At 42.2% G+C, this 24,037-nt stretch overlaps 2 protein-coding genes across 2 annotated transcripts; one reads left to right on the top strand and one right to left on the bottom strand.

Annotated features, from left to right (window-relative positions):
* Positions 1-1,148: 1,148 nt before the first annotated feature.
* On the top strand, positions 1,149-20,450 carry hcfc1a (host cell factor C1a). Its single transcript, XM_034212220.1, has 28 exons — positions 1,149-1,420; positions 2,516-2,701; positions 3,253-3,401; positions 4,411-4,571; positions 4,681-4,889; positions 5,134-5,218; positions 5,324-5,430; positions 5,521-5,700; positions 5,794-6,036; positions 6,147-6,295; positions 6,386-6,565; positions 6,649-6,870; positions 7,169-7,270; positions 7,389-7,617; positions 7,867-8,000; positions 8,112-8,259; positions 9,210-9,430; positions 10,223-11,057; positions 11,145-11,302; positions 11,492-11,608; positions 11,696-11,903; positions 15,050-15,334; positions 15,860-15,966; positions 16,048-16,182; positions 16,260-16,445; positions 16,577-16,874; positions 17,787-17,850; positions 17,967-20,450. Exons 2-28 carry the CDS (start codon positions 2,521-2,523, stop codon positions 18,004-18,006), a joined length of 5,133 nt encoding a protein of 1,710 aa, XP_034068111.1. The 5' UTR covers positions 1,149-1,420; positions 2,516-2,520; the 3' UTR covers positions 18,007-20,450.
* On the bottom strand, positions 19,604-22,448 carry si:dkey-13a21.4 (uncharacterized protein LOC494576 homolog). Its single transcript, XM_034212221.1, has 5 exons — positions 22,314-22,448; positions 21,961-22,087; positions 21,148-21,366; positions 20,511-20,636; positions 19,604-20,398 (listed from the first exon to the last, which is right to left on the bottom strand). The coding sequence occupies exons 1-5, from the start codon at positions 22,367-22,369 to the stop codon at positions 20,312-20,314; spliced, it is 615 nt and encodes a 204-aa protein (XP_034068112.1). The 5' UTR covers positions 22,370-22,448; the 3' UTR covers positions 19,604-20,311.
* Between the last annotated feature and the right edge of the window lie 1,589 nt (positions 22,449-24,037).

Here is a 24,037-nt window from a genome sequence, read left to right on the forward strand (position 1 = left end):
ACCTCATTATAAACTGTGAATAAAGCCAATGATATGCATTTATAGAAAAATGTAATTAAATAATATGATTTTGCCTTCACACAACATTATCTGCTCATAATTTTTAGCCATGGATGTGTACTTACCTACTTATTTGTCTTTATAACTAATGTATGCTTTTCTTCTCTATAATAATAATTTTGCTTATTCTGTATTATTATATGCATTTTTTTATTGTACCTGCTATGCCACTTTTTGCTGTAACACTGTACATTTCCCCCGCTGTGGAACTAACAAAGGATTTTGATTCTGAACATAGTAAATATGCAAATTCGTGCTTTGTGCAATGTTACTCTATCTTCAAGTCGTGACTCTAACAGAACCACTGTAACTACAATGGGCTATGTAATATGAATGTTAATTCAGATTTTGCCTAAGGTGTTGTAAAAAAAAAGGCTACAGGCTACTCTTTCCAGTGAAATGCAGTTGGTAAATGTAAAGCCACATCCCCATTGTACAATAGGGTTTCTAATTTCTCGAAAGCTAAAATATATTGTGCCTTTTGGTTATCCCCTATTTATACAATAACTATATATTCTAAATAAATGCAGAGTATATTGTCAACAAACGTTAACTTTCCTGACAAACACACAAATTAATCTATTTTCAATAACAAAAATAGACTGAGAAGTTTAATAATGTTTCAAAATATCCACATTTTGGAGCATTTTCTATTATTTTTCATTCAGTGAGAGTCCATCAGAGAAATATGGCTGAACACATTGTTTACTGTTTTGTAAATAAAGGGTGAAGTATTTGATGTCAATAGTAATACAGTACTTTTATCAGTGGAGGGCGCACTTCATGGATGTATAAAGAGAACTAATGTTGTGTGTGGGCGTGGCAAATGTAGTACATTTGAGCGCTAAATTTGTAAATTACCCACCGTTTTAACACCATTTTTGTGTTTTCTATGCCCCTCTAAGCAGATTCAGGGTGGAATAAAATCAGCATTCCCTACAATATGAAAATTAAGCGGTTTCTGGGCGGATGTCGCCATCTTTAGTAAGGGACAATAAGCCAAGCTAAAACACAACTTGTTGTAATTTCCTGAAACTTGCTTCTGTTAACTGTATATGTATTCTCAGTGTCCTGTACAAAACCTCATTATACAAAGCACCCTTCGTCTATTCACGATGGCTTACCATACAACCTAAAAGGCGTTTCTGTCGGAAATGGTTAGCGAGCTGGTCTCAGTCGCCATGTTTACTTTGGGTGACGCCAGCTCTCTACCATTTTCCTCCGCCTCTGGTTGTCAAGAAGATGGCAGCTTCCAGGCAGGCATGAGAGGAAATACTTCTTCACAAATCGAATGAATTTGGATTATTGCCGCAAGATTAGACCACAAACCCGTGTTTTTGCTACTACTGCATCGATATAAGTGAGTAATAATCTTTTTTTGGGTTTGTTGTGTTTTGTTGTGGTTTACCGCCCGGCCATTTTTCTTGTGGGAGCTGTAGAAGTAGGCCGAGTGTCGAAAAGATGGCTGCTTCCAGAGACGGCATGAAACATAATAACACTCTCTTTATGCAGTTGATCTCAGTTTAGCTGTGTTCAACGGGTGTTGTTGCAACTACATTTATATCAGGTAAAATATGCATGTCACAATAAAACGTTATTGCATTGCATTTAATTGTGAAATAGCGCGACGCTTTGACAGATGCTAACGCTGTTAGCTTGTGCTAATGAGTTTGAGCAACTAGCTGCTTGTGCTAACGGAATTCAGCTAATGTTAGCATTCATTTGATTATCCCGATTTGGCTTACATTTTAAGTATATTTTAAGAAGTTTATAGACGGGGTTGTAGGGATGTGTGTACCAAATCGGTGCAACTGTTCATATTGAGGTTTTTTTTATAGTTATAGTGTTAATAAGTACGTTAAAGGGATTGCAGATAACGCTAAGCTAGTTAGCTACAAGATGGCGACTCCCAGAGAAGCATGAAAATAGCCGACTCTTGCTAACGGTTCTAACTGTGGATTAAGTGTGTGCTGCAAATGTGCATTGTTTTCCTCTTTTCAACCGCTATCACTTTAGTGGATTTGTTTTCATTTTATTGTGTTCCTTCGCTGTTGTAGTTGGCTAGCTATTTTTCCTTTTCATTCGCTTCCGCCATTTTTCAGACTGGCAGCGGTGTTAGCGGGGGTTTGTTTGGTTACAAGATGGCTGCTTCCATGGATTGAATTCAATGGTTTAGAAGACAACACAACTTGGGTGTATGAACATTTCCTTGTATTTATTTTTGCACAACTGCAAGGGGTTTTAATCAGTACAAGTTGGAAAGCTCTTACTACGCATTTGTTTTTATTAATGAATGAATGTGTTCATTAACTAGAGCTTGGGGCACACACTGTTTTTAGAAGTGAGCCACAGTGCGCGACTCCATCCTGCTGAGTTTTTTCTACAGTCGATAACTTTGTACAACCAGGAGCATTTCATCAGGCAAGAATTTTTATTTTATTAATGTTTCCGACAGAAATCATGTCTGCCCCTGGCTCCACGGCGTCGGTTCTGCAGCCGCGGTGGAAGCGGGTCCTCGGATGGTCCGGTCCCGTTCCCCGGCCCAGGCATGGACACAGAGCTGTGGCCATAAAGGAGCTTATGGTTGTCTTCGGTGGTGGAAACGAAGGAATAGTGGATGAATTGCATGTTTACAACACTGGTAAGATAATAACTTTTGCATGTATAACTTTACTGATGACTGTTGGCAGCGAGAATGATGTTTACTTATCAAATCTTCAGATGTGAAATGGTAAACAATGCATTTTAGTATTTAGCCTCTGCATAAAAAAACATTCTATTTTATTTCTAAAGATCGATTCGTGATGTGCAGAACTAAGTAGAGTACAAGCCTCAGCAGGCCAAACAAGCCCGTGTCTGATTACATTTGGCCCCCTCTGCTGGAGAAAGGTGCTATTGTACGTTAAAAAAGGCGGGCTAAAATAAAATGGATGATGCTGGTTGGTTTAACTATATCCTATGCCCCAATTTCCTGTACATAAACCAATAAGGACAGACACATTTAATAAAAACATGTTTTTTTCATCCCCATCCTTAAATACATCTGTTGGTTTATGCACTAATAATTACAAAATAGTGGTAATAGTAAGGTTTTTCACAGCTTTGTTTAGACAATAACAAACCTTGGTCATAGTTTAAATGGATTGATATCAGTAAGCCTCAACTGAATCATCATTGTGTTTTATTTTCTAGCAACAAACCAGTGGTTTATCCCAGCGGTCCGTGGTGATATTCCCCCCGGCTGTGCTGCATATGGTTTTGTATGTGATGGCACACGATTGCTGGTGTTTGGTGGAATGGTGGAGTATGGAAAGTACAGCAACGATCTCTATGAACTTCAGGTAATCTATCTATACAAATGTATCTCCATGTTTCTATTAAATGTGTGCATTAGGATAATGCAATGTTTCTAAATTAAGTGATACAAAGTTATAGTTTCATTATTATGGGTTAATTTATTTTACTTAAGCACAGTAACAGCCGAACAAAGTAAATCTATCTTTTCAAGTTGTACGTTTTGTGGCTGTGGATATTTATGGGCTGCATGCAGTTTAGTAAATTACATTTTATGGTAGGCCATTGAGCCCTTATCCTGATTTATCAAATTCAAACTTGGTGTTGTTAATAGTTTTTTGGGTCCCATTGAGTCTTTTATTTCACACTGTGCTCCAGATAATGACATTGAATTGCTAATGCAGTGCAAGTGTTTGCAAAAAAATAATAGATTCTTAGATGCATCGTGATTTCCTTTTTTCCCTCAAAACATTTTGAATGGATTTAGAAAACTTGTTAATCAAAATGCAGTGGGTTCACCAAGCTCCATCAACTAAATCAAAAGATAACCAATCGGAAGCTGCTTTTTAAAGCTTTGGGGAAATCATGTTTTGACAGGGGAGGGGTGACCTAAAGAAGTAAATGTGTTTATTAAACGTGACACTAATCAGAAGCTAGTTGTTCTGCCAGTGCAACGTGCCACGTGCCACAATGTGTCTTTATTGTCCTCCTGTCAAAAAATTCACTTTGTGTATACTGCAGAAGTTTACACTTGAAATATTCTCTGTTTTTGGTTTTGACATAAAGTAGGTATCAAGCCTATCAAGTTGTCAACAAGAGTCAGGATGGATTATGAGCAACTTGGAAGTGGACTGTACAATTATCACATTTAAAATAGGAATTAATAAATAAATGCAACATTTAATAAGATTAGGTTTCAGGTTAAGTCCTAGTTTTGACAGAACCTTTTTTATCATATTCTCAGAAAAGGAAAAATGGTCAGCTTGTGTTTGTAACTGCTTCTGCTATGATCTTTTCAATTGCTTAATTTGTTATGAACATTGTTTTTCACAACAGGCCAGCAGATGGGAATGGAAAAAGTTGAAAGCGAAAAACCCAAAGAATGGCCCCCCTCCTTGTCCTCGTCTGGGCCACAGTTTTTCCCTGGTTGGCAATAAATGCTACCTGTTTGGTGGACTTGCCAATGACAGCGAGGACCCAAAAAACAACATTCCCAGGTACAGATGTTGTTTTCCAGCAGGCTTTTTTTCCTGCACACGATGCTTGATATTTTACTTCCACAAGCAACATAATTGTAACTTCTGTCTGTTTTTTTTTCTTCCTCAGATACCTAAATGATCTGTACACACTTGAGCTGCGTGCGGGATCCAGTGTGGTTGGATGGGATATTCCGATCACATACGGAGTCCTGCCTCCTCCGCGTGAGAGCCACACTGCTGTGGTCTACACAGAAAAGACGAGCAGGAAATCTCGCCTGATAATCTACGGAGGCATGAGTGGTTGCCGCCTTGGAGATCTGTGGACACTTGATATCGGTAGGTTTGTAAATGTGTGAATAGAAAAATGACAGCAAAAATATGCCCCAGCCGGTGCCACTCGGAGAGTGTGCTGCAATTTAAAGTTGAACAGAGGAAAAGAGGCCACACTTTAGAGAGGATAAACAGTTGAATGTTTGACAAGGAGAATTACCCGTAGCTGCGGTTAACTGGTTGCGTTTAAAAACACTCTCCTTTCACACTGCCTTTTATATAATATCCTACTGCTCGTCATTGTCTTCAGATACCCTGACATGGAACAAACCATCAGTAAACGGGACAGCACCGCTACCCAGAAGTCTTCACTCTGCCACCACCATCACAAACAAGTGAGAATCAATAACATTGAACATTTTCTTCAATCCTGTTTGAGTTCCCAGAAGAACAGAATATGCGGGAGCTGCATCTCACTGATTTCATTTCGTTTTTTGCAGGATGTATGTTTTTGGAGGATGGGTTCCATTGGTAATGGATGACGTTAAAGTGGCCACACACGAGAAGGAGTGGAAGTGCACAAACACTCTCGCCTGCCTAAATCTAGGTTTGTATAACCTATAACCTGTGTATTTATAAAAGATATATATATTTTGAGTGTAAGTGGCTTCACTAATCTTTATGTGTGTGTCTGCAGACTCCAATTGTTGGGAGACCGTGTTGATGGATACTCTTGAAGACAACATCCCTAGGGCCCGTGCCGGCCACTGTGCCGTGGCCATCAATTCCCGACTCTACGTCTGGAGTGGCCGCGACGGTTATCGCAAAGCTTGGAACAACCAAGTCTGTTGTAAAGACCTCTGGTACCTGGAAACCGGTATGTGTGCTGTAACATAGTTTATACTAAGAGGCAGTTCCTCGGCTCAGGTAGTGAAAGTATCATTGTTGTTAAACCTCTCTTCCTCCACAGAGCGGCCACATGCTCCTGCCCGGGTGCAGCTAGTCCGTGCCAACACAAACTCTCTCGAGGTCAGCTGGGGCGCCGTCTCAACCGCTGACACCTACTTACTGCAGCTGCAGAAGTACGACATCCCAGCAACTCCAGCTACTGCCTCTGCAGCTATGATTTCCAGCCCCGTGCAGCCTCTGAACTCTCCGAAGGGCCCCGCACTGGCTGTTGCAGCTCCTTCTGCTCAGAATCTCCCCCAGACAGGTACTTCACTAGTGACCAACAATTCCATGTTTCAAACTCAGCCATGTTCACTGTCTTTGCCACACCAACAAGTGCAAAGAAGTCTAATCATCCGTCCCCTTGTGTTTCAGCCATCTTGAAGGTTGCGGCTCAACAGTCTGGCACTGGCACATCTATTGTCACAGTCCGCCCCAGCCAGCCCGGGAAATCCCCCGTCACTCTGACATCCCTCCCGCCGGGTGTAAGGATGGTCATGCCTGCCCAGACCACCCAAGGATCGGTAAGAACAATTTCCCCTGTATTTTATCTTGAAGTATATCATCCTTAATGAATAAATGTGTCCAAACATGTTGTATCGTCTTTTTTTCAGCCAATTGGAAGTAGCCCTCAGATGAGTGGCATGGCAGCTTTAGCTGCTGCAGCTGCAGCAACACAGAAGATCCCGCCCTCTGGTGGCACTCTCCTCAATGTTCCTGCCGGAGCCACCATTCTCAAAACTGTAGCCATGTCCCCTGGCACAACCACAATGAAAATGGCATCTCCACTCATGGTAAAGTCCTCACTAAATGGTCCAACATTAAGTGCATTCTGTCCGTCACGGATCAGTTCTCATAAGTATTTTTGTTCTTGTAGGTCAGTAACCCAGCCACCCGGATGCTGAAGACCGCTGCAGCCCAGGTGGGAACAGCTACTGGTTCCTCTCCCACCAACACCAGACCCATCATCACTGTGCATAAGTCTGGAGCAGTCACTGTGGCCCAGCAAGCCCAGGTGGTTACTACAGTGGTGGGAGGAGTTACCAAGACCATCACCCTGGTCAAAAGTCCCCTCACCATGGGCGGCAGTGGCACTCTGGTAAGATAGCATTTTTTGTTATCACAATGTAATACTGGAACATCATCCACGCTGTAAATCATGTGTTCTGTAAATTGCCTCTTCACACTTGTATTTGTTGTTCATTGAGCTTGACCCATGGGGGGAGTGAGGGAAGTCCGTCCTCCAGTGACTAAGTCATTGGGAAGCATAGTGTTAGCGATCTGCATGATCTATGTTCAGTTATAGTTGTAATGATTTGTTGAGCCAAAACTGAAGTCCCTGTGCAATTCATGTTTTCACATGAATAATGACTTGGGCTTTCCTCCTTTGTCTGCAGATCTCCAACCTTGGCAAGATGATGTCTGTGGTACAAACCAAGCCAGTGCAGACATCTATCACAGGCCAGGCTTCCAATAACCCTCTCACACAGCTCCTACAGGTCAGATATGTGCACAAAATCAGGAAAACACACAGGAGGTAGTCTAAAACTCCTGAGACAACACCAGATGTCCTTCTCCACATTGATCCTCATAACATGTGGCTCTCTCTCTGCTCAGTCAAAGGGTCCCCTCCCAGCCGGCACCATCCTTAAGCTGGTGACCTCCGCAGATGGTAAGCCCACAACCATCATCACGACCTCCCAGGCAGGAGGCACTGGACACAAGCCCACGATCCTCAACATCAGTGGGGTCTCTCCTAACACCACTAAGCAGGGCACCACCATCATTAAGACCATCCCCATGTCTGCAATCATGAGCCAGTCTGGAGCTGCAGGTCTAAACTCACGCAAGTTTGATTTTCAGTTACTACATATCACAACAGAACAGAAATTAAAAAATGTGAGTTTGAACCAGGTCAACGCATGGATAAAGAAAAGTAATGATGGTGTTGTCTTACGTTTTTTACACATTGTTTCTGCCATTGCCATAACCTTTTGAAACAAACATCTGAATTATTTGCAGGTGTCAATTAGCTAACTTTGGTTTTTGTGTCTTAGATGAAAATGTACTTACAATCATCCTTTCGTCCCTTTAGGTGTGACAAGCAGTGGAGGCATGAAGACGCCAATCACCATCCTCACCACCAAAGTGATGAGTACAGGAACTCCCAGTAAATTCATCACTACAGTGCCCAAACTCACCACTGCCGGACAACAGGGACTCACACAGGTACACTGACTCTGATTGAGCAGTTAAAGATATCTCTATATAGATTAACTTTGTCGTTCTGCCCATGTATGTTGCACCTGAGGTGACTAATCCTGAACTGTGTGTCTTTAGGTCGTCCTGAAGGGTGCTCATGGACAACCTGGCACTATCCTGCGCACTGTGCCTATGAGCACAGTCGGTGGTGTTCGACTTGTGACACCAGTGACCATGTCTTCTGTTAAGCCCAATGTGACCACTCTGGTTGTCAATAGGACGACAGGTAAGAATACTTTGTTCTTGTAAAAAAATTCAATTTATTCTCGGAAAGAACAGAATAGAAAACCTTTATTGTCATTGTGCAAAAATATATAATGAGATTTTTGGAGTGCAACCCTGTCACAGTGTGCCTTAGACAAAAACAGACAAACATAAAAAACCCCAGTAGGGCAAACAAAGGTAAACCCTCATACAGGGGGGATACATACTCAAGGACAATGGCATCAAAAGCTATGAAGTGCATTAAAAATCATTATACAGGGGGTCCGCGGGGTCTTACGAAGTATTAAAAGTTGATAAATCAATTTAGCGAAAATTAAGACTATTAAAAAGTATTGAACGGCATTTTCCAAGGTATTACATTTTGTAGCTTATTTTCAATAAGTATATAAATGGTCCAAAGAGGTTGTATTCTACAGTCTGCCTGAATGTAATCACTGCGTAGGTGTGTTGTGTGATTCTGTGTAGTTTATTTATGGCATCCCGTTGGGTTTGACGTCATCTGAACAGGACATCGCACGCTCACTGCTTGATAGCGCGCGAAGGTCCGTTTACGCCGGTTGCTAACCAACGTCGTTATGGGGAAATGCAAGTCTGCGTCCAAATGGTTGGAAGATGAGGAGGAAGGACAATCAATACTGTATATAGTCAATGTGAGGTAAAGTGTGTCACCAAGGTAACCGGTTAAAACTCAAAGTGGCGATGAGGTCTTAAAATGTGTGGAAAGGGTCTTAAAAAAGGTCTTAAAAGGTCTTACATGTGACTTCAGGATTCCTGCATAGACCCTGTTATAAAGTGCATACAAGTTAGGTATTGTACTTAGGACTGTAGCCTTGTGGGCCAGGGGTAGAAACCGTTTTTGAGTCTGTTTGTCAGTGTTTTAAAGCTCCTGTATCTCCTACAATAAGGCCGGAGAGATCACATGCCTAATAAAACCACTTATTTTCCTTCCAGGTGTCACCACTTTTGGGACAGTCACCGGTACCGTCTCCTCCAGCCTGGCAGGAGCCGCTGCAGACAGCTCCAACGCCTCTCTGGTTACCCCCATCACCACACTGGGAACCATCGCCACCCTGTCCAGCCAGGTCATCAGCCCGGCGTCCATAACTGTGTCAGCCGCTCAGACCAGCATGACCTCCGCCACCACCCTCTCTTCCTCCACCATGACGGTGCAGGTAAGAATCTCCACGTCTTTTTTTCTTCAGGCGAAGTCTGTTTTTAGAAATGTTGCATTTGGCAAATATTGAGCTGCGATTTGGATATTGCAATAGTCCAACATTTCAATTAATATTGCAGCCCTTGTAACTATATTAGAATAAAAATAACTGAAGGTTAGGGAGTTTATGCTTTTTCATAACTAGAAAATTAGTAACAAAGTTACTGCTACAAAAACATTAAGATAATAGTTAATAACAGGGTTCTTACGGTCGTTAAAAACCTGGAAAAGTCATGGAAATTCAAAATGCAAATTCCAGGCCCTGGAAAAGTCATGGAAAACAATATTTTTCCCAAAGTTTTGGAAAAGTCATGGAAATGTAACTAAAGTTGCATCAAATATAATTTATATTTTATCTAATCGCCGAAATAGTAATACTATAATGATAATACATACTGTATAGTAATGAAACGTGAAATGTCATTTAATTGTCGAGGTATTTTGCTGGTGAGAGATTTTAGTTGCTTTAGCTGTAGAAGCTAGTAAGCCTATTTGATTTGATTTAGATAGACACAACATGTTTCATATGCAGACCTTAATTTCCTGTTCCATGTTAAAATAAACCATTTTCAGTGGTACCGCTGAGAAAGAGTCATTTTTTTGGTCATGGAAAATTAGGTAAAGGTCATGGAGAAGTCATTGAAAATCATTGGTGAAAAAGTGTATGAACCCTGTAATAATAATTTCCTTTTTGAGTATGAAACATGCTGTGGGACTCTTAGAACTTATCTTTACTGTCTCTTCGGCCCAGAACCAGCCCACCCAGGTGACTCTGATCACAACTCCCAGCGGTGTTGAAGCTCAGCCAGTGCAGGACCTACCAGTGTCCATCCTGGCTTCACCCACCTCCGAGCAGCCCAGCTCCTCTGAAGCCGGAGCGTCTGGCGATGGCTCTGGCACTGTGTGCTCCAACCCGCCCTGCGAGACCCATGAGACCGGCACCACCAACACGGCCACCACCGCCTCTGCTGCGATGGGAGCAGGACAAGTGTGCTCCAACCCACCCTGCGAGACGCACGAAACGGGCACAACAAATACAGCCACAACGGCTTCATCAAACATGTCGACGCCACGCATGTGCTCCAACCCGCCGTGCGAGACCCACGAAACCGGGACGACCAACACGGCCACCACAGCGTCCAGCAGCATGGGGGGAGTCCAGAAGGTTTGCTCCAACCCGCCCTGCGAGACCCACGTGACGGGTACCACCAACACATCCACCCAGTCGTCCTCCAACATGAGCACGGGCCAGACGAGCTCCAGCGCGCAGAGGGTGTGCTCCAACCCGCCCTGCGAGACCCACGTGACGGGTACCACCAACACATCCACCCAGTCGTCCTCCAACATGAGCACGGGCCAGACGAGCTCCAGCGCGCAGAGGGTGTGCTCCAACCCGCCTTGCGAAACACACGAGACCGGGACCACCAACACCCCGTCTACAGCCACCTCCAGCCTGGGCGGAGACCAGAGCAGCGCAGAAGGAGGCCCGGTCCAGAGAGTGTGCTCCAACCCGCCCTGCGAAACACACGAGACCGGCACCACCAACACAGCCACCACAGCCACCTGCACCATGGAGACAGGCGAAGGTACGGGCAACACATATGGTTATGGAATAGATGTTTTTGTATTGGTATGAAGTCAAGCTTACATTATGTGTTTGTGTCTCCGAGCAGGCCAGCAGACGGAGGAGGGAGCAGAAAGTACCACCAGCACAGAAGTGGACCCCACCACTGCAGCAACAAGCACTGTCACCACCACCACCACCACCACCCAGGGCAGGGCCATCACTACTGTCACTCAGTCCACACCCGCTCCCGGACCCTCTGTACCCGTAAGAAATGCACTTTTCTATTAGGGGTGATGCAAACAAGGTATTCAAAAGTATAACCTTGGACTTATTTCCAACATTTCGTTTTCTGACATTTTATACACTAAACTATTCATCAAGAGAGAAACTTCTAAAATGTATTTTTTTTCCGCTTTGTGACTAATCTTGGTTTGTTCTTTTGTTTCTCTCCAGTCGATCTCATCCATCTCAGCCGGCTCCCCAGAGGAGCCCATGCAGACGGATGAGACCGCATCAGCAGAAGCTGCACCTGCTGGAGAAGGAGCGTCTGCTATGGAGACACAAGCCGAGGTAAATATAGTGTAATAATCACCATTCTCTGTTGAAGTCCATGCTTTCAGAGATATATTATGTTTGACCTATAACATGTTCTCTCAGGGTGAAGCAGCCGCAGCTACAGCCTTGAATCTGCCCTCGGAGCTGATGGCCGAGGCTCAGGGTGCCACACTGATGGTGACGGGGCTGTCGGACGAGGAGCTGGCTGTGACTGCAGCAGCAGAAGCCGCTGCTCAGGCAGCTGCGACTGAAGAAGCCCAGGCGCTCGCCATCCAGGCCGTCCTCCAGGCAGCACAGCAAGCCGTAATGAGTAAGTTCAACCGCATTGTCAGATCACTCAACATATTCATAGATCGAGGGCTGTGTAGGGTAAAGGCATGGAAAGACTTGTGTAGCTTAGAGGGATGTAACGATACCAAAAACTCACGGTACGATAATATCGCGATAACAAGTCCACGGTACGGTATTTATCGCGATATTGAATAATAAATAATTTTCTATTTTATTTTTTCAATAAAAAAATGTTTTACTCGGAAAATGTTTCTTTATTAAATAATAAATCTGATTTGTACAGCATTTTAGTAGGATAGCAGTATTTTAAAGTGTCAAAAACAAAATGACAGTAACAGACTAGAACAAGAAAACCAGTGTTTTTGTACCTACTATACTAGTACTACCAAACAAAGTAGGCATTTTCTTTGTGCCACTGCATCTCACAAATAAACAAGGACATTTAATAATCAGACCCTGCAATAAAATAAATAAAGTTTCACTTAAAACTCACTAGTCACTCACTCAGCATCATCAGACAGGTTTCTAGGAATATGAGAATGTCCACATTTCCAGGTATTTATAAGCTGGGATGTTTGGGCATTTACAATATCCCCTGCTCTGGAAAAAACTCTCTGGCTTGGTACTGATGTTGCTGGGACAGCAGTGGTCGCGTTAACCGAATATTTTATTTATCAATGACGGAAAAATCTGAAAGCAGTCTATCATTTTGACAGATTAGAACAAACTCGGAACAGCGCCAACGTTTCCCCGCAGCGAGGCTCTGGTGTTATGCCGTGTTATGCATGCTAGGGCTGCACGGTATTGAAAAAAACTGACATCGCGATTTTTTCCCCCCCCCCCCCCCCTGCGGTATATATTGCTGTTTTTTTAACCTGTTAAACCCCAAAGTCCCGGCGGGTACTTTACTTTTTTTTTGTTTTTGACAGTGTCTCAGGGGATCGTAATATTTAAGAACCTATTAATGTGTTATACCAGATTAACGGAAATAATCTCAGCTAACTGACGATACAAACCATGTTTACCAAAACAAAACACAAGTCTCATAAGGAGCATCTAAATGACCCCTGAGCGAAAAATGCTAACGCACTTTGGCACAGAACTCAAGATAAAAGTACCCTGATTATTTATCGTAGCTGCACATACAAGATATCCGATTAAAGCTGAGGTTCCACAGATTATTTAGGTATATAGTATCATCACTGAGTGATCCAAACTCGGACAGGGGAAGCAAACACAGACATCACAACACGTACCTTTACGTAGCTTCTAGGGGAGATGTCTCACCGTAGCTGTCAATCTGATCAAAAGACGTGTTCAATGGCATTAAAACGAGAAAGAAAAAACGCGGCTGAATCGGTTAATCCATAGGTTTTTAACGTCTCTGTATAAAAAAATATTTAATTTATAATCCATAATTCCATTTTTATGTAAATATCGCAGAGCAAAAGTTAGCTGCTAATGGTAGCCACCAGAGTGGCTGCTGCTTCTGGTCTTGGCTATGCGGAAGTCTCTCACACACACATTACCAAATAAGGACTGTGTAATTTCCCCTCGATTCCATTGGCTATGACGGTCAGAAAGAGATGTCACATGTCAAAATTCAGCAAGGTCCACAGAGATATGGAAAATCCACCCAAATGGCCCAAAAAGAGTTTTTTTTGGTGCTAAATCCGTCTAAAAAGGTCAAATCACTTGTTTTGCATCAATCTTGATACAGAATGATTGTGATTGGTGGTTTGCTGTGCATGCAGGGGAAGTTCTACACACACCAACACATGAACAAATAAAGAGTGAGAGTGACGCGTAGCCAAAACCGGAAGCTGCATACACTCTGGTGGCTACCATTAGCAGCTAACTTTTGTGCTCTGATTTTTACATAAAAATTGAATTATGGATTATAAACAATTGCTTCAAAGTCACAGATACATTATCAACCTATGGATCAACCGATTCAGCCGCGTTTTTTCTTTCTCGTTTTAATGCCATTGAACACGTCTTTTGATCAGATTGACAGCTACGGTGAGACGATCTCCCGTAAAAGCTCCGTAAAAGGTACGTGTTGTGATGTCTGTGTTTGCTTCCCCTGTTGCGAGATCGGATCGCTTAGTGATGATACTATACTTAAATAATCTGTGGAGTCTCAGCTTTAATCGGATATATTGTATGTGCAGTTTCGATAAGTAATAAGGGTATCTTTATTTTGAATTCTGTGCTAAAGTGCGTTAAAAAAATAAATAATTTAAATTAATAAAACCGCACGTCCCTGCGTTGTGAATACCGCGCATGCGCATACCGCGGTTATCGCCATGACACGGTATATCGTTCAGCCCTAATGCATGCCCTCCAAAAGGAAATGATATAGTTTCCAAACCGTACTTTGCCGTACAGATCAATACATGTCTGGGAGGTTTTGCTTTACGTTGTGTGCGCTCCCGCGAGGTGCATGCACACACGGCATAACACCGCCCCCCCCCCCCCGTTGACAGTTCACGAGCGTGCTCTCTCGTGAACTGTTCAGACCCGACGGGTAATAAGGGATTATGACGGATATTTTACGATCCTGTCTGTCAAAAAGTCTAACGCCACCTCAGTGGGACGGAGAGATATGCTTTGGCCATGGGTGACAGCAGTGGGTCAAACTGTGCATTGTCTCTCCACCACTTCAAAAACAATACAGTGTTTGTCAAGAAGGTGAGGCTTATTGACAGAGATATAAATATACTGTTGGTACTTGTCAATGTCTCTAGGTGTGTACATGTAGCCCTGTAAATACGATGTCCTTTTGTGTTATCTGTTGTTTTATGTTCATGTTGTAACCTACTTGCTGCCATGTTGGACAGGTCTCTCTTGAAAAATAGATCGATGATCTCAATGGGACCACCTGGTTAAATAAAGGTTTAAAACAAAAAAAAGTATTATTTAAAAGAAAAATCGCGGTAGATTTTGTCAGTCTCACGACGGTATTGGGACGTTTATTTACCGCGATATTCGGTATATCGTTACATCCCTAGTAGCTTATACCTCCTAACAAATAACACTGACAAGCTGCTCTAGCTCTGTAACTACTGCAAACCCCCCAATCATTTCAGTTCCTAATGATGTTGTTGTAGTTAAGTTATGTAGTATGATTTCTAAAATATTTCTCTCTCTTTTCAAATGAAGATGAGGCCTCTGGAGAGAGCCAGCAGCCCACCACCATCCCCATCATGTTGACCCAGCAGGAGCTGGCGGCGCTGGTCCTGCAGCAGCAGCAGCTGCAGCAGCTGCAGCTGCAGGAGGCTCAAGCCGTGGCGCAGCAGGCCAGCGCGGAGGCCAACCTGCCCACTGAGGGCCTGGCCCCCGCAGACAGCCTCAACGACCCCTCCGTCGAGAGCAACGGACACAATGAGATGGCAGCCGCAGTCACCAGCGCTGTGGCCTCACTGCTGCCACGCACCACTGCCGAGAGTAAGACTTGTGCTTTTTTATCTAAAAGTTACTCAATATGTCTCTTTTTACAGCAAATTAACCTTTTCTGTCTTGTTCTAGGGTTCTTACGGTCGTTAAAGACCTGGAATAGTCATGGCAATTCAAAATGCTAATTCCAGGCTCTGGAAAAGTTCTAGAAAACAAATATAATTTATATTTTATCTAATCGCTGAAATAGTAATACTATAATGATAATAAATACTGTATCGTATAGTAATGAAATGTGAAATGGCATTTAACTGTTGAGGTATTTTGCTGGTGAGAGGTTTGAGTTGCTTTAGCCGTAGAAGCTAGTAAGCCTATTATTTGATTTAGATAGGCACAACATGTTTCATATGCAGACCTTATTTTCCTGTTCCATGTTAAAATAAACAATTTTCAGTGGTACCGCTGAGAAAGAGTCATTTTTTTGGTCATGGAAAATTAGGTAAAGGTCATGGAGAAGTCATTGGAAATCATTGGGGGAAAAGTGTATGAACCCTGTTGTTCCCTTTCCCTCCACAGCACTCGCTCCTTCGAGCACATTTGCTCCATCTTTATCGGTGGCAAGTCCAGCCAAGCTGCAAGCAGCAGCCGCCCTGGCAGATGTGGCCAATGGGATCGAGGGATCGGTGAGTTATTGTGAAATATCTGGCCGGTTCAGCTAAGGTCGAAGAGGAGTTATGTAACCGAGTATCTCTGTTATCTTACAGAAACAAGCCCCACAGCCAACCCCGGTGAAGGCTGTTGTAAAGAAAGACAACCAGTGGTTCGATGTTGGAATCGTTAAAGTGACAAATATGGTCGTCACCCACTTCTATATGCCAGGAGATGACTCTCAGGGAGATGTAAGTATTTCAGGAGGCTCCGTTCCTGCTCAGATGACTGTGCTGGGAGCATCTCTAATCTCTGTTCTGTTTTGCAGGATGACTCTGGCAACATGCCAGACTACAGCCAAATGAAGAAAATGGAGCTGCAGCCTGGCACAGCTTACAAGTTTCGTGTTGCTGGAATCAACGCTTGTGGCCGTGGATCTTTCTCAGAGATATCCGCTTTCAAGACCTGCCTACCAGGCTTCCCAGGGGCTCCTTGCGCCATCAAAATCAGCAAGGTAAACACCCCAGTGAAGCCCTTCCCCTTGTTGTTTTCTCTTTTCGTTGTGGAATCACATGATAACTGCAGCTGCTCTCAAGAGTCGTGCTCCCAGGCACTGAGTAGTAATCATTCCTCGTCCCTCTGCAGAGCCCCGATGGTGCCCACCTGACCTGGGAGCCGCCCTCGGTGACGTCGGGGAAGATCATCGAGTACTCTGTGTACCTGGCCATCCAGAGCAACCAGACAGCCGAAGCCAAGGCCTCCACCCCAGCGCAGCTAGCCTTCATGCGCGTGTACTGCGGGCCCAACCCCTCCTGCTTGGTGCAGTCGTCCAGCCTCTCCAACGCCCACATCGACTACACCACCAAGCCCGCTATCATCTTCCGCATCGCCGCCCGTAACGAGAAGGGCTACGGCCCCGCCACCCAAGTCCGATGGCTGCAAGGTGAGCACCATTACAAAAATAACACTGAAATGTAATCAGTTACTTGTGATATTTGAAAAGAGGCAGCAGCTCTCAATAAAATGTATCTGAACTTGCATACACTGAATGGCGGAGGACTTATAAAGTGACTCGTTAGAATTTACACTGTTTTTTGTGTCTGTGTTTATTATATTTAATACTGGTGTTTGGACCATTAAGTAGTTAGTGTTTGATTATATTAGTTTTGAGTGTGTAGTTTTAATGTTTTCTTTCGCTCATATGTTGTATGTATAATACATGGATTCTCTCCAATTCTATAATTGTTATTAAGAAACATTGTTAAGGTTTGTGTTTACTGTCTTGGCCACTATTGTGCTCTTTGGGCTTTCCCTCCCCTGTACTGTAGTGTGTTGTATAGGTTTCCGTGCATGCAATTGGTCGGCAACATTAACATTTAAAGCATGTCAACATGTCAAAGTAGAGGTATAAAACACTAAAGAGAACTGAAAATAAGCATAATGGGCCCCTTTAATGTTCAGATGGCTTATTGGGGTGTCCAATGTCACAAATCTCCGGCTGTGGCTCAGGCAGTAGGGGCTTGGACTGGGAGCCGTAGGGTTGTCGGTTCAAGTCCCCGACCAGACCCTAAATAGGGAGTGTGGACTGCTACTTGGAGAGGTCCCAGTTCACCTCCTGGGCACCCCCCTTCCCCCCTCACTCCCATTGCTCCCCGTGCGCTGCTCCTAGTACTAGGATGGGTTAAATGCAGAGAACACTACTGTGTGTGCTCTGCTCTGCATGTGTGACCATTGAAGGGCTTTCATCCCTCCCAATTTGTATGCCTTGTGAGAGTTCATTTATTTTCAACTGTTTTTGTGTATGACTATTATATTGGAAAAAGAGATATTTTAACAAATCGTTCTGCTTTTCTAGAATCCGGCAAAGACGCCGCCTCTGCAAAACCGGCCCCAAAAAGACCAGGCACCTCTCCTGATACGTAAGTACTGTACATGTTTCACACTGTGCACACAGGCGAGACGTTCACATGCCACTGGAGTATCAAACGTGCAACACTCATGCCGGTTTCTTTTTTTTTCTTCTTTGCATTTGCAGTAAGGCTGCCGGTCCAAAGAAAGCGAGGACGGACCAGTGAGGTCACCCGGAGACCCCTCCCAGTCTTTTGTCCTTTTTTCCACTCGCTGTCCTTTTTATCAGGAAGACTGACCTTCACCCCTCGTCCTCCTCCACCACCTCATTCTCCATCCTAATCTCATCCTCCACCCTTCAAGTCTCAGACCCAGACAGCAATGGAGGCAGAACAACCGTATGAAGCCGAGATGAAAGTCAATCTGAGAGATGTTTCTGTAGATAAAACCCTCCTTCCTCCTCCTTCTGTTGGTTGTACTATTTTTAGAGCAACACAAACTTAGAAGCACATTATCTTTTTTCTGTCACGTCCCCTTCCATCTTTAACATCTACTTTTGGCTTGTTTCAGTAGTTGAGCAGTATAGAGAAGCATTTACATCTTTCACAAACTGGGAGCCAGCCTGAGCGCAATGTTACCTTTTTTTTTGTCTTTGTTTTGTGAATCCAAGAGGGGATGTAGAGAGAGACTACACAAAATGATGTACAGTGTTGAGGGGGAAAAAAGGCTGTGGAGGCATTAGTTTAGATGAGAGGGAAAATCGGTATGGATACAAATAAAGCACTTGTCCTCAGCGACAGAGGACATCATTTCTTTCTTTTTATGCTGAAAACAAAAATGTGCTTCATCGAGAACCAAGTCTGTATTCGCCGTACTGGACTCCAGTCTCCTGGTAATGTCATCACTGTGCGCTTTTATACCCGATGTGAGGACTGGTGGCTGACACTTCTTCGACGTGGACAAGAAGAGATTTGTAGAGAATGAATGACAGACATTGCTATAGGACTGAGACTTGCAGCACACACACACACACACACACACACAAATCTTCCCAAAAAATTAGCAAGCAGCAATGACGCAGAAGATCTTTGTGTAGTTTATTTTTGTATTTTTTAAGCTTGTTTTGTTTTGTTCTTTCCTCCTGTGTGTATGTGTATGTCGTGTGCATTTTAAAAATGAAAAAAAACAATCACTTTTTTAATTGTTCATCCCCATAGTTTGTGTTCGTGGGACGATCGGTGGCTGTGTTGAGGTTGCCACTATATTTTTAAAAGAAATCTTCATTCAGCCGGTTGTATGTTCTTGTTGTTGACAGAAGGTAAATGAACGAGAGAAAGACTTTTGTATTTGTTCTAAGTAGAAGCCACCGAGGTTGTAGGACTGAAGGGCACTCTGACGTGGACCCAGGAGAGTTTTTACTTTGTTTACTACTCAATGCTTGTTGCTTTGTTTGCCAAACATGAAATCTCACGAAGTATGAGGACAAAACATCAGATCTTTCCCCCCTCCCCCCTTTAATAACCTAAACAATTGTCCCCCGCTTTTTTTATGCTTTTCTTTTTTTTTTTAGAATGGCAAATTATATTAGACATATGTTCCCCTTTCCTATTAATGTATGTGAATCCATTTAATACATTTTATTTTTTTTCTTTCCATGGCTCTGTATTTCAGACGACCGACTATTTCAGCAAGCTAACTGTGATGTGTAAAACCCGTGTGGAAAATGGGGATGTCTTTTGGGGGAAAAAAGCTTACATAGCCGGAGTGTACTCACTTGTAAATTAGTTCGTTCATAGAGCAAGAATAAAACAAACAAAAAAAATGCATCATCTTGGCCTTTTATATATTTACCTGCTGTAACAAACTGTTTTTACATGTCGGTCATCTCTCGATTGCCTTTTCGTGTCTTTACTTATAAAAGAAACAAATATATATATATGGGAGACTATATATATATATATAGATATAGATATATAGTCTCCCTGATGGTTTGCTTCTGTCGAGCTGATTCACTGTGGGAGTCTGAATCACTGCTAGGTTCATTACAACACGACGATCTGTACAGGGAGCGTTGCAGGACTGTAGATCTACTTTGTCACGGTAAAAGGCCAGGAAGATCCGAGGTTTTCCGCTTTGCCGCCTTTTTTCTCCAGCCGGCGCCTCGGTGTCTATGTTTTGTGCTTTTCTCCCAATTTCTTTCTTTCTCAAAAACTCTCTTCATATGCATTCATAATTTGTGTGTGTGTGTCAGTGTGTCTGTTGAACAAAAACTAGACATGCATGCAAAAGCAGTGTTTTTTAGTAGTGATGCCTTAAGTTAGACCATAAACTGAAGGTTCTCAAGATAAAAAAAAAAACAGAAAAAACATTTACTGAGTTTGTTCCTCTCTCCATGTGGTATACAATGTGTCCTTTTCCTTCCACAGTACCTTTGCTGGGTCACTATTTTTGCACCCTCGTTAGATAGGTCATCATCAGCAGTGCCGAGGTCTCTCTGAACTTTCCCCCGGCCTCTCGGGGACGAGCGCTGACTCAGCACTCACAGGCGTTGCGAGTTTCTCTCGGCTGTTCGCAGGTTATCTGGAAATGTCCTGTATTTTCCAATGTGTGTTTTTTGTACTGTAGGGAGTAATGTATCTTTTATCATCAAAAAATAAACATGTTAAACATATAGAGAGAGATGTTGTGTATTTCTTATTCTCTCTATGATTTAAAAGGAGTGTTGAATCACCTGCTGTATGCCGCTCCGAGCCGCTGTCATGAACGGCTTCTCCACATCCAGGTCTGCTTTAGCGCTTCCTTCAAAATACTGTGCGCCGATTTTGCTGCACCACTGCTGGGCCTTTGCGCCAGACACCTGCCAAGAAATGCACATATTTAAAATCAACAACAACGGCGCATATGTGGACGTAGGAAAAATGTAATAAAATCTGAAGTCACAATTTGGTTTTTGTATAACATTTTTGGTCTACAGCTAACAGCTATTTTCATTATGGATTATATTATTTTCTACAATAATTGTAATATGGAAAATATATAAAGCGACTAATGAACGATTATCAAAATGGCTTGCCATCATTTGTCTGACGATGGACCATTAAAATGTTTAATGTCATGAGAAACTGTAATAATGAATGTTGGTCTGATTTGCCTAAGTAAAGATATTAAGGTTTGTCATTATTTTGAGGAAGTATTTTGTATTATTATTTCGAGATATTAAGGCATGATTTTAAGATTGTAATTTAACTTTGTCATTATGATTAATGGAAAAATTACTGACTTAAAAAATACTGTTACTCATGTCAACCTTCAGATGACACAAGTTAAATCATAGTATCTATGCTTCACATCTTCTTGATACTACACACCTCCCTGTCGCTCAGGTCGGTCTTGTTGCCCAGCACGATGAAGGGGAAGTGGTCCGGGTCCTGAGGCTCTCCCTGGATCAGAAACTCCTTCCTCCACTCCTCCAGGGCGGAGAAACTGTCTCTGGATGTGACGTCGAACACCAGCAGGCAGCTGTGAGCTCCTCGGTACAGAGGTGTGCCCAGAGACTGAAACCTCTCCGTGCCCGCGGTGTCCCAGATCTGAGGAGGGAACATTTACATCTATTTATTTATTTGTTCTTAAATAATGTTAAAAATCTAAATTGTATGGAAAACTCAAGATCAATATACAAACAATAGTTTGAATTCAATCATGGTGGGAAACTTTAAAGGGGGCCTGTTAGGCTAATATTCAGGTTCATATTTGTAGTTCCCTTTCCTGTAATGTGTTATATGTTTTTGTGCATGTAAATGGTCTGCAAAGGCTTTCATCCCTGTGTTCCCTCCAGAGGGAGTTTCTCTCCCACACACTCCCTGTCTGAAACGCCTCCATTTGACTCCTTTGTATACTTCTGTATCATAGTGACATCACTATACACTCGCTCTTCTATTTGCTAGCGCTCCAACACATTGTACGGGGCGGGACATCTCTAAGCTGTTGACCAATCACAACAGAGTCGGCCAGCTAACCAATCAGAGCAGACTGGGATCTGGTTTCAGACAGAGGGTGAAAAGAGGTGCTGCAGCACAGACAGTATGAGAACAATAAAGAGCTTTTTGAACATTAAAGAATGGAGACATAGTCACAGTAGAGGCCCCTTTAAAGCCCCTTTAAAGTGTGATGGATGTATGCACCTGCAGGTTGACGGTGTCCCCATCCATGGTGACTGTTTTGGAGAGGAAGTCTGTCCCGATGGTGGTCCGGTACATGTTGGTGAAGCGGTGATTCACAAACCGGTTCATGAAGGAGGATTTCCCCACCCTTTGTAAACAACACAAACATTAAAGGTAGAAACACAACACACTAAAACCTCTTTCTCCTTTCAGATGCTACACTGACATGATAACTTTGGTAAAGTATTTACACTTCAGTCTGCAGTACGTTATTAAGGAGTTAATGAAAGTGAAACAAATCTCGGTGAAGCACTAAAACAACACTTTTCATCAAGAGAAATTATATTCCTAAAACACTATCATCTTGTAATTACCCTGAGTTTCCTACGAGGATGATTTTCAGGGTCACCGGCTTGTTTCTGTCGTTCATGTTCACTTCTGCTCAGGTTCGTTTCCTCAGGAGCTGCTGCTGCCTTCAGGAGCACCTCGGAATGTTGCGGATATGTAATTTGAGGTGTGTCTCATCAGCAGTGGACCAAAGTGTTTTTACTGTACTCAGGGCTAGCCACGAAAAGGAAAGTCCCAAATGAAAGTCTATTTTATGTTATTATTTTCAGCCATATTGTCTTTACTTTTTTTAAATGTCAGTTTGATTAGTTAGCTTTTCTTTTTAATGACTGATTTTAAATGCCATTTTCTTAATCTCTTTCATTTTTTGTAAAGCACTTTGAATTGCCTTGTGTTGAAAAGTGCTATATAAATAAACTTGCCTTGCCTTGCCTTGCCTTGCCTTGCCTTGATTCTGATTTGTTTTGTTTTATTGAAGGTTTCATTTTGGTTTGTGGGTTTTCCCAGTTTATTGTTATGTTATGTTTTTGTAAAAAAAAGTAAGAAGTATATTACATTTCGCAGCCTCGATATGTCATTATTTCTCCCTGGATTGTAGGTTCCTGAACATGTTTGGGGTGCTTATATTTCCTGAATAAAAGTTACATAAAGTTGCATTTCAGTGGCTAAGGCTTTATTTCAGGATAAAGAATCCAACATATTTCTTGTTTCATATTCTCCCTGTTAAATTACAGTATTTAAATCAGTGTTTGAAGGCACCATTTGACAGTTGGCACAGAGCTGACCTGTGTCCTGTTTGAGTCACAACACAAAGGCAAAGCTGATTTCAAAATAAAACTTCAAGAAATTATTATTATAACACTTTCTAGTATAGATAGACAAATATCTAATGTACATTCATGTAAACAAATATGTCATTCCTCTGTTATACATAATCTTTACTGTCTAAGAAAAGTATTTCCAATTACCAAGCAATCTGCTGTCAACTATTATTGGATGATCTCTTTTTGCACCACTAGGGGGCAGCATAGGCTTCAGGTGATCCACCTTCCTCACAGGATGTGCTCTCTGGTGGAGCTGCTGTTATCTACAATATCTTTAGTGATTCATGTTTTTTATCAGTTTTTACTCCTCAATATTAAAGTAAACCCATACAAAAGCCACCATGAAAGCAGACAACCCAACACTTCATATACATGTTAACTTACATTGGGATTGTTTATATCTCTTTAATAAAGTATTATTGTAATAAGTGAAAGGTTTAAAAAGAAACTAGCAATCCTATAAAAAAAATCGCAATTATTAGACATTACAAACCCTTCCTACAGCGAAACATTTAAAAACTGATTTAAATACAGCAGGACTGATTTGTGCTATAAGACGTAACAACATGTTTTATTATTTAGTTTTAAGTAGTTCTGAAACTAATATACAGTATTATTTGATTCTATGTCATAGTAAATTATGTCATTAGACATAATAAGATTACAATGGACAATTACAACCATAGACATAATTAAAGATAATTAATTAATTATTAATTATTATCTTCATTATTATTGTTATTATTATTATTATTATTATTATTATTATTATTATTATAAAACATCAGATTTGTTTTCAGTATTCTTGAATCAACAACAGTCATGGTTTGAGGTCAGTTAAAAGTAAAGAGAATTAAACAAATATAACAAGAGTTGAACAAAATATAAAAATAGGAAGCTGCACTAAAAATAAAACACAAAAAAAC

Source organism: Gymnodraco acuticeps, unplaced genomic scaffold (genome assembly GCF_902827175.1).
Source record: "Gymnodraco acuticeps unplaced genomic scaffold, fGymAcu1.1, whole genome shotgun sequence".
Lineage (NCBI taxonomy): Eukaryota > Metazoa > Chordata > Actinopteri > Perciformes > Bathydraconidae > Gymnodraco > Gymnodraco acuticeps.